The sequence below is a fragment of the Caretta caretta genome, chromosome 9 (genome assembly GCF_965140235.1).
Source record: "Caretta caretta isolate rCarCar2 chromosome 9, rCarCar1.hap1, whole genome shotgun sequence".
Lineage (NCBI taxonomy): Eukaryota > Metazoa > Chordata > Testudines > Cheloniidae > Caretta > Caretta caretta.
In genome coordinates this window covers 28,537,837-28,555,254 of record NC_134214.1, presented here as the reverse complement: position 1 = coordinate 28,555,254, position 17,418 = coordinate 28,537,837, and the positions used below count along the sequence as shown (strand labels likewise).

Here is a 17,418-nt window from a genome sequence, read left to right as displayed (position 1 = left end):
GCCTTATGTTAATTCATATAGCTAAGTACTGATGATGGACCTCCTTCAAAGTCATTCTAATTACCTTGTGTTCCCAGAGAAAATCCCAACTTGTCAAAGAGGACATGAAATTGTATAAAAGATCCTTGGGTCCTGATTCTGTCATCTCAAATCTGCTTAGGCTTCATCAGGAGAAGTTTGAGTCACAAGACTGAGGTCCCAGTTATGCTGGTATGCCCTGAATATCGTATTTGGACATTGGACTATAAACTATGAACAATTTCTGAAAGAACGCTTTGCAACTACAAAGCTCACCATCTCTGCTATGAATCTGCACCTAAATGAATTGAACTCTTGTCTGTATAAAGAAAAGGAGGACTTGTGGTACCTTAGAGACTAACAAATTTATTTGAGCATAAGCTTTTGTGAGCTACAGCTCACTTCATCGGGGTGAGCTGTAGCTCACGAAACCTTATACTCAAATAAATTTGTTAGTCTCTAAAGTGCCACAAGTCCTCCTTTTCTTTTTGCGAATACAGACTAACACGGCTGCTACTCTGAATCTTGTCTGTATGTACATTGATCTTTTAACCATACTCTCTCTCTTTTGTTTTTTACTAAATTTTAGTTTATTTAATAAGAATTGGCTGTAGCATGTATTTGGGTAAGATCTGGAATATTCAATAACCTGGGAGGTGATGTGTCCAATCTTTTGGGATTGGTAGAACCTTTTCTTTTATATGATGAAATAAGATTTACAGAAATTTTCATCGTATTTGACCTGGGTACCTGAATGGAGGCCTAAGGCTGGATTTAAGGGAACTGTGTTGTTTGAACTTCTGAGTAACCAGTAAAGTGATAAAGAAGCTGTTTTATGCTGGCATGGTAAATCTAAGTATTAGACTATCCACTAGCTTTTTGGGGTTTGGCTGCCCCATTCTTTGCCGTTCACTCTAATTGAGTGACCATAGCTGGCCTTATTTCACACCTTATTTCCAGTGCAAGAGGGTCTAATTTACACCACCTTCTGTATCTCCTGTGAATATAAGTGAGTACCGCATAAGAAATCTATGGCCTTATTAAACACTATGTTCCTCTAGTAACAGGCCAAGATGAACGGTTTCACTTGCAAATCCTAAACAAAGCCTAAAATTGATTGGGAATCCTTTCTCTCCCAAGAATTCCTTCCTATAGTAGGTTTCAGAGTAACAGCCGTGTTAGTCTGTATTCACAAAAAGAAAAGGAGTACTTGTGGCATCTTAGAGACTAACAAATTTATTTGAGCATAAAATTTCGTGAGCTACAGCTCACTTCATCAGATGCATACTGTGGAAAATACAGAAGATGTTTGTTTTTATACACACAAATCATGAAATAATGGGTGTTTATCACTACAAAAGGTTTTCTCTCCCCCCACCCCCCTCTCCTGCTGGTAATAGCTTATATAAAGTGATCACTCTCCTTACAATGTGTATGATAATCAAGGTGGGCCATTTCCAGCACAAAGCCAGGTTTCCCCCCCCCCCCCCCCCCCCCCCCCGTCATTCCCCCCAAACAAACCCACTCTCCTGTTGGTAAAAGACTCCAGCGAGAGACTGCTGAATTGGAATTCATTTGCAAATTGGATACAATTAACTTGGGCTCGAATAGAGACTGGGAGTGGCTAAGTCATTATGCAAGGTAACCTATTTCCCCTTGTTTTCCTAAGAAGCCCCCCTTCCTCAGATGTTCTTGTTAAACCCTGGATTTGTGCTGGAAATGGCCCACCTTGATTATTATACACATTGTAAGGAGAGTGATCACTTTAGATAAGCTATTACCAACAGAAAAGTGGGTTTGCATGTGTGTGGGGTGGGAGGGTGTTGGGGGGGGAGAAAACCTGGATTCGTGCTGGAAATAGCCCACCTTGATTATCATACACATTGTAAGGAGAGTGATCACTTTAGATAAGCTATTACCAACAGGAGAGTGGGTTTGTTTGGGGGGGAGGAGAAAAACCTGGATTTGTGCTGGAAAGGGCCCACCTTGATTATCATACACATTGTAAGGAGAGTGATCACTTTACATAAGCTATTACCAGCAGGAGAGTGGGGTGGGGGGAGAGAAAACCTTTTGTAGTGATAAACACCCATTTTTTCATGATTTGTGTGTATAAAAACAAACATCTTCTGTATTTTCCACAGTATGCATCCGATGAAGTGAGCTGTAGCTCATGAAAGCTTATGCTCAAATAAATTGGTTAGTCTCTAAGGTGCCACAAGTCCTCCTTTTCTTTTTCCTATAGTAGCACATTTTCACCTGTGTTTGTTTGTTTGTTTTGTTTTCCTAGTTTATTTCATTTATATAGAATCTATAAATTATTGTGAAATATCGGCTAGATTCTATCCATAGTTTAACTCGTGTAAATCCAGAGAAACTCCATGGACTTCTGTAGAGCTACTTAAAATTTAACTTGTAAAACTTGAGAACAGAATTTGAACCAGAGAAAGATTATGGAAATTCTTACTGTTGGTAGAAATGCTGATTGAAAACTAATTCTAGTGGATCTTAAAGCAGAGATGGTTCATTGAAAAGCCAAATAAATCAATATTTGCTTAAATATTACCTAAACAGTCCTTCAGATCTCTCAATCTCTCTCAGGGACATATTCAGTTCTTTTGCTCTTACGTATGCATATCTTTATCAGGGTATATGTCTCATCATTAGTTCAATTTCCCCTGTACTTTATCCATCTGACGTTTAAATTGTCACCTTATAATGGCATCTAGAGCCAAACCCTGTTATGTATGTCTTATCACACATTCTATGTAGCAAGGAGCAATTAACTTATCAACTAGTAAATGCAAGAAATAAATACTTGTGAATAATTTAAGCAAGTCTTTTTTTGAAGTATGTAAGCATCTGATTTAAAGAGACCTTCTGAACCATCTGATTCTGCCCCCTGATGGAGACATTATGCTGGATTAGATGAACCACTAATGTGATGTACTGTGGCAAATCTTATGTTCCTACTAAGAGTTCTATCACACAGAAGAACTTTCCCAGAATCCATTTCCAAAATTCCATATGCTGCTATCACTGAGAGCTTTTGAGCTTTGCCTTCTGTTGTTTCTGATGTCTCTTAGTAGACCTTGTACTGGTCCTGTCTCACAACCTGGGGAAGAGCTGACTTGCTGCTCCCACTGTTTCCAAAACGAAGCAGACGAAGAAGAAACATATTTTACTATATCAGGCCTTTCATCTCAAAATGACCCCAAAATAGTGTCATGGACATGCATCTGCCTCTGCAATCAGTGGCATGCTGGACAATGGAAAGAGTTGCCCAGGGACAAGGGAACAAATTCCTACTTGGAAAAAAAATGCCACTGGATCTTTAATATCCGTACATACAAGACCAGACCTTGTTTATTAAGGTCTCATCGAACAGATCCCAATAGAGTAAACAGTGTAGGAACAAATCCTGATCTCATTTATACTGGTAAAAATATGGAGTAATTCTACTGAAATCAGTGGAATAGCTCTAGATTACTCCGGGGGTAAATGAGAGCAGAATTTGGCTCCTAAAAACATCTTCTCAACATTGGAAGGATGAAAAGCTGATTTTTCATCCTTCTCTGTTTGTATTCGTGATTCCATGTAGTGCTCATATGAACCCCAACCTGGTGGTAACCACACTAAGCCATCTGTACTAACACTGCTCACCCCTCAGCCTTTTTCAACCAATTTGATTTGTGCTGGAGCATTGAAGTATAAAGAGTTTGGAGACTAAAACACCTCAAGGAGAACAGAAGGAGGGGCCTCTCTGTGGTCAGGTCTTGACTCAATCAGAGGCTTCTCTATTAGCAGGGTTCAGATTGAGAAGATCTTTGGGGAGCCTAACGCAAAAAGAGCAACCATCCAGTATGTGGATAGCATCCTCCACAGCACCACAGATACACAGTGGGCTGTCCTAGGCATGGTTGGTCTTGGTGCAGAGAACCATGCCACACCAGAATTAGTTAAGCTGACTCCAGAGGGGGCATGGGAATCCACAGCCAGGTAGCATTTTCATCCAGCCTGATGTAGGAGTTCCTGGTAGATTGTTCTGTTTCTTGTAACATGATCTCATTTCATGGCCATGTTATGCCATGAGACAGCTACTCCATGGAGAATGTTTGAAACAGGAAATTGAATGGAACCTCCCATATTGAGCAGGCATCTGACTCACTATTTTATTGATTCATGAGGTCTCTTCTATAAATGAACTAGTTCTTTTGTGCCTCAAGCTATTATATTTTACTCAGCAGTTCTTGGATTTCCATATGCTGCCAAAAAAAAAAAAAAACAGTTTTCAGTGGGTATCTGAGTTTCTAGCTATATATGTAAGCATGTTCATTTCTCTTAATTAAGACAACAATAGGCATATTAGAAACATATGATTATCAGTTAGCAGCCAGAATTCTTAACTGACTGCTCAGTACTTGCCTGGCTCCCAATATCTCATGGACAGCACTGTGTGGAAAAATCAGGAGATTATTACTAGTATTTGCTCAATCAGGGGAGTAGTTGGCTTAGGGGGTTAGCTCACTAACCTTTCACCGGCAGAGGTTCAAATCTCAACTGTTGGACAGATTTGGATAGTCTTACACACGCTGAAAGTACATTACTCCTCAAGGAGGCTCGCTAAAGTCAACTTGAATAAAGGGATCAGAATCTGACCTGAAGTCAGGTGTGAAAATGGGTTTTGTAGTTTCCTCCATTAACCACCTGCATCACTAGGAGAAGGACTGTACTCAGTACTACCACCAATATTGTTAATGATTAAAAATGAATAATTATGATGTGTAACGTTTGTTTGTTCCTCGTATTACAGTAGAACCCAGAGACCCCATTCTTTGCTTAGGAAAAGCAAAGGCTGGAATAGCAGAGTTATACGTCAGTAATAAGTCATACTGGGGAAGCCTACGCATAGCCTGCCACACCTGCTCAGACCTGTGCTTATTGTCCCTCGCTTGTATAAACGTTACATTTAGCCACAAAGAAGATTTCTAACATCACAACTTTGGACTTAAATATACACTGTCAGGCTTGGCATATGTGAAACATGACCTATTTTTCGTTTTTGTAAACAAGTGCTGTTCTTTATACACACTAGGTCAGATCCCCCAGTACAGTAACGCTACCTTACTACTCTGATGGTGAAAACAGCCCTAAAATTGACAGATTCGGCCACTTGAACATCCTCTGCCTAAGGAAATCTTTGGGTTGTGCAATGACATGGTTAGTGGCCTTTATGCTACCTGCCCTTCTGGCTTCTGATGCATGGGACTTGGCAGTTGCAAAGGCAGGCTGGCTGGGGCCCTTTACAGTCAACAGCAGCCAGTGTAAATTAGAGTAGCCCTGAGGAACAAAACTACTATGAGAAGAAAACTTGTTCAAAGTTTGAATGATAAATAGTTCAATGGTATCCTTTTGGGAAAAGTCACTTGTTTATGAACACAACTCAGAATCTAAGATGTCACCTTGGAGACTTGACTAGAATGAAATCCTTGACTTTCTACCAGTGCTGAGCATTAGTGTGAAACTCAGAAGAAGAGGGTCTTATGTAGGGGCTAAGTGTGAAGGAAAAGGTCTGAAGTTTAGCACATGTATTAAAAGGCCCTGAGGCCTGTTTTTAACTGAGGCACTTGTTTGAGGGTCATTCATTGCTCACTTTGGTTTGTTCCACCACATTTTGCACATGGCCTAAACCCTATTTGTAAGCTGTGCAACCTGTTGTGTGCTAGGTTTCCTGGAGTGGGAATTAAAAAATGCTAGGGACCAAATTTTGCACTGTTACACCCAGGAAACCCCGTTGGCTTCATTGACATTTTCATGGATGTAGTTCAGAGGATAAAGCCAGATTCAAAGACCATTGAAGTCACAGGGAGTTTTTCCATGTCCTTCAATGGACTATCAATCTGGCCCACACTTTGGCTCCACCACTCAGTATTTAACCGAAGAGCCCAGCAGCTTTACTGAGGTCTGTATAGAAAGTCCCAGATATCCAGTGTGAGCATGAACTGGGTGTTCTGTAAAACCAGGTTGGATTATTTGGGGGCTCTCCTTACTCTGATTGGCCCAAAGTCCTGCTAAGGGGCATAGAGGGGACATATTATGGGAACATAATGGGAAAGGTTCTCATAATGCACATAGTCATATCCACTTCAGAATTCTAACTGTGCACAAATGATATCTCAGCACTAAGGCTGTAATCCTCCAACTTGTGTGGATACACACCTGTGCCTGCATGGAGCCCATGCAAAATCAACTAGGCTCTTCATGAGCTCAGGGATCTGCCTGCCACAATTCTGCTTGCAGGATTAGGATCTAATGCCTGTTTCTGTTTAAAGGGCTCAGACTTACTGTCTTCACTCAGACAAAACTCTAACTGATTTTAAATGTAAGCTTTGCCTAAGGAAACAGTGTGGTGTCGAACTCTATGAAATTCTTCTTTAAGACAACAAAGAAAAAAACACAAAGAAGGAGGACGTTCGGTGCATCTTTTCTAAATGCCCCCCATTACTCCAGGATGCTAGTGGCAGAAGATGCCTTTATAAATTCTGCACACCTGCTGACAGAATCCATTAAGTATTTACAGCTTTGATTGTGCACTAATTCTTAGGATATTTCAAAATAAGAAAGGTTTCAGAGTAGCAGCCGTGTTAGTCTGTATTCGCAAAAAGAAAAGGAGTACTAGTGGCACCTTAGAGACTAACCAATTTATTTGAGCATAAGCTTTCTTGAGCTACAGCTCACTTCATCGGCATGAAGTGAGCGGTAGCTCAAGAAAGCTTATGCTCAAATAAATTGGTTAGTCTCTAAGGTGCCACTAGTACTCCTTTTCTTTTTTCAAAATAAGAAATGCTTGTTAGCTTGACCATCCTAAGCCATTTACTGGGGATTCCTGACTGCAGCTGGCTATAGCCATCACAAACTGATTAATGACATGTTTTCTTTACGACAACAGCTAAGAATTATTTTCCAGTGTGGGCACGGACAGAGTGTTACAAAAATGACCATCCAGAACTGAACAAGATATTTTCCAATAATTGGACTCCAAATAACTGACGGTCTAGTCTGCGCTGGTAGAACATTAACAGAGGCTATTGGTCGTCATGGTAAAAAAAGAGGTTGGTCTGACTGTAATCTCATTTATGGGGGTTCAGAAAATTGACATCATGGCAGTGAGAGCTTATAAATAACTGGAGCACTGGCTTACTAACAGACTGCAACCTCTCCGAGGGAAACATTCTATAGGCTGAATTCCCCAAGGGCAAAACAGAATTGGATTTTGTAAATTACGCTGAGACACTCCTGTTTAAAACACTGACAAGAATAAGGGGTTTTCATTTTTCTTTAGTTTAGTTTGTAATTTTGTTTAGAAAGCATGTGTTCCGGTGGTTGTGCCAAGTGCCTGGGAATCACCCTCATTCCTCTGGCTGTGCTATGTACTCTAGCTAACATCTTGCTATTTTTCCCTGGAGGAGAAGTCACCAGCAGTAATGAACACATCACAGACGAAGTCTGGTATTTTGGAGGGATCTTGGGATCCGGTGTACTGGTAAGTAGACAAATCCTGAAATTTTCACTTTTATTTTCTAAAGTAAAAGGTTAGGGTTTTACTGTAATTCCCCTGCACTTCAAATACAGTAAAACCAACATTTGCAAATGACTCTTGATTGTGCACTTTGTTTAATAAGTAAATAGGCAATTTAAAACTTGTTTTGATTGAGTAATGAAAATTTCAATTTAGTGATAAAAAACAAAAGTCACTGGACGAATAGATTAAAACATAAGGTTAACTCAGAATGGTCCAACCTAATTGAACTGTATTTTTTATTGTTGGTAGATGATCTTTCCTTCCTTGGTATTTTTGGGCCTTAAGAATAATGATTGTTGTGGATGCTGTGGTAATGAAAGCTGTGGAAAGAGATTTGCGGTAAGTGGAAAAGAAGTGTGTGGCCAAAAAAAAAAAAGCCAAATGGTTACAGACAATAACATTTATATCATGTCTGTCCATGTATATTTATGATGTTCTAGAGTGTGACTATGTAGTGCATGTGTTTGTTGTCCATAGCACAAAGTGCAAAATCCTGGTATCCCTTTGTGCCTTAAGTCAAGGATTAATGATGTGCCAAGATGTTGTTCTAACAGGACCCCTTGATAGTAGCAAGACCACTTTTATCGTGCTGCCTTGTTGGCATGCCAATGCGATACAGCTGTAGCTCTGACATGGCTTGTTAAAAGTGGGTGCCAATAAAACAAATTTCTTAAAGACCCACATTTTGCTTTTCTCAGATGATAGGACAGTTATTTTTTTTCTTTTTTGACAGATGTCTCTTGCTCCATTACAGTCACAGTATAGCTTTACTGTGGACCCTACACATGTGTAATGTGGATCTTCTGAAAAATTTTACAGCCATTTCCATAGTATAGTTATTTCTTCCTTTTAGCAAATCCACGTCACACCATAAGAAAGACCCTCACCACCCAACAATATTAAGCAAAGGGTTGAAAAGGGTGGTGGTATGGAGCGTATGATAGCAAAATAATAGGTTAAAGTAACAGTGTGTTGAAAGCAGTGTTGTTGTCGCCATATTGGTCCCATGATATTAGAAAGACAAGGTGGGTGAGGTTATATCTTTTATTGGACCAACTTCTGTTGGTGTGAGACACAAGCTTTTGAGCTACACACAGCTCTTCTTCAGGTCTCAAAGAGGAAGAAGAGTGCAAGAAGAAGAGCTCTGTGTAAGCTCAAAAGCTTGCCTCTCTCACCAACAGATGTTGGTCTAATAAAAGATATTATCTCATCCACCTTGTCTCTCGGTGTGTTGAAAGGCAGCTGACAGGGAGCAGGTAGGGCATATACAGTGGTTGCTTCGAAATAAGATACAGCATAAATTGTGTACCTCAAACTGAAGTTTAAAAGTCGACTCCGTATCAGTGCCAGTTACAGGGCATGATACAGAAGCACTCTGCAGGACTGCATTTTCTTTTGTAATAGGTCTCCAATCTTTTAAGTATTATGACTTTTAAGGTGGGTGAAAAATTGTATTTCAAATGGAGGCAGGCCCAAACAACCCCCCTTCATCTCCCCCAGCATGAAAATCCCTACACTGTACCATTGCCACATTCTGGGGAGCTGAGATGTAGAGTCCAGTTCAAACTTTTTCTATAATGGGCTAAATTAAAAATATGGATCCAAACACCCTGAAGACATTGAGGAATTTTGGCTCTGGAGCCGAATGTGGAGCTGAACTTTTTGGCTTAGGCTCATTTCTAATTTCAGATGCTACTTCCTCCATTTTACACAGTGGAGGGGTGGAGTTGCTAGCACAGGAGATGGCGTAGCTGCCTCCATGTACTCTATGCCCATGGAAAATACCTCTACTTAGGGACAGCAGACTTAGCGGGCTGGAGAATTTGGTCCAGAATCTTTGTGGAAGAATGCACTTCTCATACTCAGTAGACTAGAATGGGCCAGATTCTGATCTCAGTAGCATGGTGTAAATCCAGAATAACGCCACCAAAGTAACAATTACTCCAGATCTGAATACCTTCCACTAGCGCATTAAGTCACGTGACTACACATCTCTCACACGTTGTTTGTTCTCTCATCCTCTCCCCAGGACCTGGATCCTGCATCAAGAATCACTAGCACAATCCCCCCACGTCTGTGCAAAGTTGTGGTGATTTAACTAGGGCTCTGCATAGCTGCAGAGGGCTGCAGTAGTGGATCCCAGTGTAGGTTTAGGGTCCAAGTCAAACTTTTCTTCTTTATTGCTGAATTAACACTGGAGGGAGTTAGTTAAGCTTAGAAGCCACATATTCCGTCCCACGAGAATCTTGTTGCCAATTTTCTGTCACAACAATTTATTATTCTAAATCAGTTCAGCTGTTGGAGACCTTTAATATCTACCACATATTTTGAACGGTTAAATACATTTAATGCTTTGCAGACAGATTCTACCATCATTTCACCTAGGCAACTCAATTGAATTTAGTTGGATTGTATAACTGAGAACAGAATTTTTCCTTTCATGTTAATTTGAACACCAGGCTTATGTTATGGAATTAATATTGTCTTGGAATGATTTAAAGATTTGATTACGTGAAGGTAACAAAATGTTTTCGAAGTCCAAGCAAAGGCTTTGGTTTCTAAGTGATTTTTTTTTTTAAACAATCATGAAGAATGCCAGAACGACATTCTTTGAAAACAAAGTCTTCATTTAGCCACAGAACAGATCCAGCATGTGTAGTAGAAGCACAGCCTTCAGTATAGTTTTCCCACCTATGTACTTCAACTCTGTCCTAAAAAGGGCCTTAACCCTTTGGTATGATATAATGTAGTCCATACCTCATGTCCACTCAGTCCTTTGCCTCTCGACTGAAAGTGCCATCTCTGCATTAGTGCCAGCTGTGATGTTGGTTATGATGAGGACAAATACACAACAGGAAGAAAAGAATGTGAAAAGGGAGGGGAAATTTACAGAGGCAGAATATAATTAACCATGCCGAAATTTGATCAGGACGCCAAAATTAACAATTCTGCTCTTGTGAAATGTGCCAAGGCATCTTCACAAAGGGTTGGGACTTCAATTTTGGCCATGATCTCATCTGACAGACCCTTCAGTGTGGCACAGTGCCCCCGAACACCAGACAGGGTTAGTACTGATTGAGGGAAGTGTGTCATCTACTGAATCACCACTACCACTTCCTGTAGTCTCAAGGTGTTCCTTTGAGGTCTCCTATGCAAACACCACTCCAGTCTGACTTGGTTTAAGCTTCTAAGGACCAATGGGAATTGCAGGCACATAGTGGAATGCCTGCAGACATATAATGTACATTAGAGTCTAGTTACATAATGCATTTATCTTATAAGACTGTTCAGGAGTTAGGGTTGAGACTGTACTACACATTCACTTAAGCGGGCTACATTTAACTGTTTGCTGTTCCTCTGAAACCTGTCATTTAACTGTTTGTAAGAGGTCAAAAATAACTTCCATCTTTTTCTGTCTCTATCAGATGTTTACTTCTATAATATTTGCGGCTGTTGGACTTCTGGGAGCCGGATACTGCTTTATTGTGTCAGCAGTTGCTCTAAATAGAGGCCCTAAGTGTAACAGTTACAATAATTGGACCTATCCATTTGAGAATGGGTAAGATACTGCACTGCATCATGCATGGGTTAGCTAGAAAAGATGTAATATAGCCACTCACTGAAGCGGTACTGCACTAAGGAAGTTTGTGATGTCATTTCTAGATTTAATTCTGTTGTGTAAATAGGGAATTGCACACAATCACATTACTGAGACTGCAGTGTGGCTGCCTGCTGGATGAAGCACATTAGTGTTGCTGTGGACTGTTACATGGCTACACAATATTCTAGAATAAGAATACCATCCCCAGCTGAAACTAGAGGTTTCAAAGAGCCCCAATTAAGATAAATTTACCACTTGTCAGTTTATTCCTTAGATTTTTAAAGCAGTATGGGGGGATAGACTAGAGACATATGACTGAGTGTCTTCAGTGGGAATCTCAGATCTGAAACTGAGGCTATTAATATTTAAGAGTTAGTCTTTATGTAATTTTATTTTGGTTATGGAAATTGGAGGGAGTTGTCCACACTATGCAGCTGAAACTTCTTTGGTATCATGCATTTGTGTCACTTGTTCAGATCCCTGGATTCCCTGGCAGGAGTTTAAGTCAGCAAAGTTCAAACTGGAAATAAGATGCACATTTTTAATCATGAGGGCTGTTAACCATTGGAACAGATATCCAAGGGATGTTGTAAATTCTCTGTTACTTGGAATCTTTAAACCAAGGCTGGAGCTCTTTCTGAATGATGTGTTGTAGTTCAGCTGAAGGATGTTGGTCAAGGTGAAGGAACCACTGGATGAAATCTATGCAGGAGGTCAGATTAGATCATCATAAACATCTCTTCTGGTCTTAATACTGTTACTCTCTGAATTAACAGAGCATTAGGAGTATCCAGAGGCAATATTAAAAAAACAACAACAACCAGAACTGGGTTTTGAAATAACCTTCACATTTTGATTGAAATTGGCAAAGCCCAAAAATGGCAATGAGGTCTGCCATTCCATCCTTCTCTCATTCTACGGTGGCTCAGGGCTGGCTTTTAGAACAGCAAGGGATGTGTTTGTGCTGCTGTGTTATCTAGGCATGAGATGAAATACAGGTGACTTGTCAGCATTTGATAGTTGGTTAGAAATGTTATTTCCCTTTTCTCATTGTAGTAGAATTTCCTTTGTTTTGTTTTAATAACAATGTAAAACCATAACAATTAAGAAAAATATTTGAGTCTGAAAATTTACCATTGTTTCCCTGATCACAACTCCCATTGAAGATAATTTAACATTTTGTAGCACCAAAGTCAATGAGAGTTGCATCCTCTAATCCAAGGTCAGACTTTGGTGCTTAAAGCATTAAATCTATGCCTAATCTATCCCTGAGATGAAATGAGAGCAATCGATGTACACTAAGGATGAATTTATCTCCCTGTGTTCTAAATGCAACCCTATGATTAATGATACGATTCTGTCATGGAAGTCATGGATTCTGTGACTTTCTGGGACCTCTGTGACTTCTTCTAGGGCAGGACTGTGGAGTAGCTGTCAGCCCCAGAGCTGCAAGAACAGGGGCCAGCCCTGGAGCAGCAGCCACCAGAACAGCTGGCCAGCGGCCAGCCCTAGAGCAGTGGCCACCGGAACAGCAGCCTTGGTCAGCCCTGGTGCCACCAGAGCAGTGGCCATCGTGGCCAGCCCCAGGCCCACGGGAACAGCAGCTGCCAGAACAGCTGACCAGCCCCAGGGCCACCGAACAGCTGACCAGTGGCCCACTGCCAAAGCAGTCTGCTGGAGCAGTGGTTGGGGCTGGATTAGCCCCTCCTGGGCTGGAGCAGCAGTGGTCAGCCCTGACGCAGGATCAGTGGCAGGGCTGGAGGAGCTGTAAGCCCCACAATGCTCTGTTTGTCCCCCCTCCCCAAGATATGTTTAGTAAAAGTCATGGACAGCTTGCGGGCTTCCATGAATTTTTGTTTATTGCCTGCTGTGACAGGTTCCCCCTGGGTTGCTACCTGGAACTGGGGTACCACTGGGCCCTCTGATCCACCAGCCTGCGTTCCCTCTCACACTGTGACAAGCTATAAAGTCCTCCAAGCTTGCACTTTGACCAGCATTAACACAGGTAGGGACACACCCAGCTGCAGTTACACACAGGCTCTCTAACCCCCAGCCTACAACCCCAGAGCAGTACCGTCCTGCCCTGGTCAAATCTGGCCAGTATATGGGTTTAATATCCGGTTCACCTCTCCCTCAGTATGAAGAGAATCATGCACACTTGTGGTAACCAAGCTGAGATTTTCCCCAGAAACCTTAGTCAAATGCACACTGGTTTAGATTAAAACATAAAATAAGTTTATTAACTACAAAAGATAGATAGATTTTAAGTGATTATAAGTGATAGTAATCTGCTTTGATCTGTTTGCTTAGTAAATAAAAACGCAAACTGAGCTTAACATACTAGATAGGTTGGATATGAATTAGCAAATTCTCACCCTGAGCGATAAACAGGCTGGCAGATTCTTAAGGCACTAGCTTTGAAGCTTGGGTTTCCCAGGTGTGCATACACAGCCGCACATTCCATCCCAGTTCAGTCTTTGTTCCTCAGGTGTTTCCAGGTGTGTTGTTGTAGGGAGAGTGAGGTACCATCATGATATCATTTCCCCCTTTTATATCTTCTTTCCACTTGCTGGAAAGCTCTTTTGCTGTGACCTGGGTCAAACAGTTCCCATTGTGTAGTGCTATCTCTGAGAGGTTTCTATGGTACATAGTTCCTGGGGTAATCCTTGTGCTTGTGTGCATTTCCTCAATAAGCCATTAACATTGTTTGGCCTTTTTACTTTTGCACCTGAAAGGCTGCTTGTGGGTGTTTTCAACCTCACAACATGTTTCAGTAACTCATACATAGCCAAACTTCATCACTACACATATGATGATAACACATACAATCTGAAATATTAATGTCTAGCAGATCAAGACTTTTAGAAGATACCTCACAAGGCATACTTTATACAAAACACATCCTAATTATAAAACAGTGGTTATAAGGGGGTATAAGTGAATAAGGGGGTACCAGGGTGTCACCCCTGCGACCTGTCCCAGACTTTTACTAAAAATACCCATGACAGAATCTTAACTTTATCTATGATACGCATATGCATATTAGATGTACTGAATTTACCACTAGATGTCAGGGTTGCTCTATACAACTGCATAACTGGAACTGTGTTTAGTAAGAAAAAACACTTCACTTTCAAAGAAAGAAGAATACAAGCTTGGGTGACCACAGAACAGGCAGATCTTTGGCGTTGATCTTATTTGATAGTCCTTCTCATCTTCTTCCTTGCTTTAATCCCATTAGCTGTAGTTCACCCTACAAGTCCTCTCCCTCCAAAGTGCTCTGTTCGATGCCATATCCTCAATCACACCACATGCTAATATGTCTTCTTTTATGACATCCCACCACTTCTTGGGTCAGTGTCTGTTTCAGTCAGTCTTGATCTGTTGGGCCCTCTTACCCACATTGTTGTCAGGACTGTGCTTTACATGACCCAAGCCATCTGAGCCTGCACCCCCTCATTTTTTCATCTAGGGGTGTTACTTTGACTTTGTCTCTAACATACACATTCCTCACATGTTTTTTTTCTGTCTTACACCACTCATCCATCTCAACATTTGCATTTCTGTGGAACAGATCATTTGCTTATGTATCTTCTTTGTCCAGTACCCACCACCATACATTCAAACTGGATGGACTGCCATTTTCTACACTTTCCCTTTTACTCTTCCTGGTATCCTCCTGTCACATACTACACCACTTATCTCTCTCCATCTGAGCCAGGCGCTTATTATTCTATCTCTCATTTCAGCCTCCATTTCCCCATTTATCTGGATTCTGGAACCCAGACACTTGAAACTTTGCATTTTTGGTATTGTCTGCCCAGCCAGTTTCAAGGATAATGCTTCAGTGCTCACATTACTGAAATTACATGCTATATGTTCTGTTTTTTCTCTCTAGTTATTTTGATCCCTTATCTCTCCAACACATCTCCCTGTTTATTATCTACACCATGTTTCTACTCACTGCATAGAACAATATCTACAGTGCACAACATGCTCCAAGGTTTCTTCATTTGTGAGTTTGTTGTGAGGGTATCCAGGATGAGGATAAGCAAGAAAGGGATCAGTGCTGATCCCTGATGTACTCCCACCTTTATCGATAGCTCATCCATTTCACCACTAGAAGTTTTAACTATTAATGTTGCATCTACATACTTGGCTTGAACAAGCTTCATATGAAGTTCTGGTATATCTTATCTGACGGTTCCTTCCTGACAGAATAAAATGAAGTATTTAATTGCCTTCAGAACATATTTATTCTTTCTTTACCTGCTCTTTGTTCGTGCTGTAGTCAGATAGAGGATGTCAATGTTTATAAATGCAATTATTTGAAATCAAAACTCTTTCATTATTCCACAAGCAGAAATACAAAGTGCCATTAATAGTGATATGGAAATTATTTTAGAGTCAAGTGGATACAGTGACTCACTTTTCAGATTACAATAACAACAAATTAGTAGCTACACTAGTACTGCATTACTGATTTACTATTAGATCTATTGTCTTTCTCATTTGCTTTTTTTCTTTTTACACAGGAATTATCTAGGCAACACGACCATGTGGACCTTCTGCACATCACCTGAAAACATAGTTCCCTGGAATTTGACCCTCTTCTCCTTGCTGCTGATAATGAGTGGAATTCAAATAGTGCTTTGTGCCGTTCAGGTTGTCAATGGACTCATTGGAACAATCTGTGGGGACTGCAGCTGTTGTGGATGCTGTGGGGTAAGCAAATTTGTGTCTTCTGCGTGTGATTACATTAATCAATAATGGATGTAAATATTCTTACATTGAGCTATTACATGGGGCAATTGCAAAACTCCCGAGTGTGTTATGGAGAAAGGACTTCAATGTTGTTTTAAGTGACATACTGTGGAAGATTTAAAAGATATTGGGCCAGACTCTCAGCACTGCAAAGTTCCCTTTGCAGTGCTCTGGTGGCTTAAGGGGGACTTAAAACTGCCCTAAGTGGGCACCTGTGGATTTCCGGGGCATAGGGGAATCCTTAAATGGCAGAAAGCTGGTGGAGCCAGCTCTGCATCACCCCCTACTAGCCCTCATGAGGTACAAGGCATGTCAGAAGCATGGGTCATGGGTAAGGGGTAAAGCCCAAGGCCACAGCACTCTGGTGAACTCTACCAGCACAACAGTTCTAAGGTGGATTTTGCAAGTTGGTGCAACTTAGACCAGCCCTGAATCAGCCCCACACAGCCTTGGGATAACTTGTACTAGAATAATTCCAGTTCAAAACCCCTAAAGCATTTTCTCTTGCTGAAAACATAATCTGAGTCTCTGACAAATTACAGAGATTGAAACAGCACACATTTATTGAACTGATTCCTGCAGGGCTTGCAAAATAATAAAATCCATTAAAACTCACATGAATATTAACCAATATAAATGATCTTTGTATTTTTTTTCTTCTAGGGAAACGGAGCTATTTAAAGAGAACGAGGACTGCAGAAATCTCTTCATGTGAGAAGAATCCCTTTAGAGGCACTTCTTTTGTATGTTACTTTGGTGAGCCATGTTCATCTGCACACTCTCTGACTAAGAAGGTCTAGAATGAAGGGCATTTCACGCTATTGTTATGAAGCCCTGACTGCCCTTTGCATGCCATTTAAATCCCACGTCCTAGAATGAATTAAGCCCAGCTATTCCATTTATATTTATTTTTGTAAAACAGCTTCCATTTGAAAAGAGCCTCTTCAGAGTGGACGTTCATCATCGCTTATGAATTAGCTCTCTGATTGGGGACTGATGAATGCTGCTAATACAAGTTCAGTTGTAATTTAATTGTATCTGTTTCTTTTTGACACTTATGAAATGAAAATGCAACAAATCTATAACTTTCTTTTGAACTCTAGAATAAAGTTTTATTTGTTTCTACATAGAAAAGTGAAGATTTCTATGCTCCGGATGTGAGATCATTAAAATGCTCTTTGTAAAAAGACTTTGTGGTGTTAATGATTTTCATCTGAAGTCTAATGGGATTTTCCTTTTCATTGGCTGTGATTGACACATGGCATCTATCCTGCACAACATGATTATTGTGCATATAAATACAAGGGTAAAAGCGATGAGCACACTGGGCAGTGTGGAATGCAATCCTGCAGGAATGAGTGTGTTGTTACTAAGCCCCCAAGTTATTCCTGACTCATATCAGGAATTAAGCCAAAAAGGGAAATACATGGCAATTAATTATGATGATGATCTT

General features: G+C 40.7%; 1 protein-coding gene across 1 annotated transcript; it reads left to right on the top strand.

The window, feature by feature from the left end:
- The first annotated feature begins 7,216 nt into the window (after positions 1 to 7,216).
- Positions 7,217 to 17,154, top strand: TM4SF4 (transmembrane 4 L six family member 4). Its single transcript, XM_048864130.2, has 5 exons — positions 7,217 to 7,561; positions 7,850 to 7,939; positions 11,026 to 11,159; positions 15,737 to 15,926; positions 16,629 to 17,154. Exons 1-5 carry the CDS (start codon positions 7,388 to 7,390, stop codon positions 16,644 to 16,646), a joined length of 606 nt encoding a protein of 201 aa, XP_048720087.1. The 5' UTR covers positions 7,217 to 7,387; the 3' UTR covers positions 16,647 to 17,154.
- Positions 17,155 to 17,418: the final 264 nt, after the last annotated feature.

Bases quoted from the DNA above. Each gene is read 5' to 3' on its own strand.
- TM4SF4 (XM_048864130.2), top strand. From the start codon at position 7,388: ATGTGTTCCGGTGGTTGTGCCAAGTGCCTGGGAATCACCCTCATTCCT. The intron at 7,562-7,849 runs GTAAGTAGACAA...TATTGTTGGTAG, and splicing joins TCTTGGGATCCGGTGTACTG to ATGATCTTTCCTTCCTTGGT. The intron at 11,160-15,736 runs GTAAGATACTGC...CTTTTTACACAG, and splicing joins ACCTATCCATTTGAGAATGG to GAATTATCTAGGCAACACGA.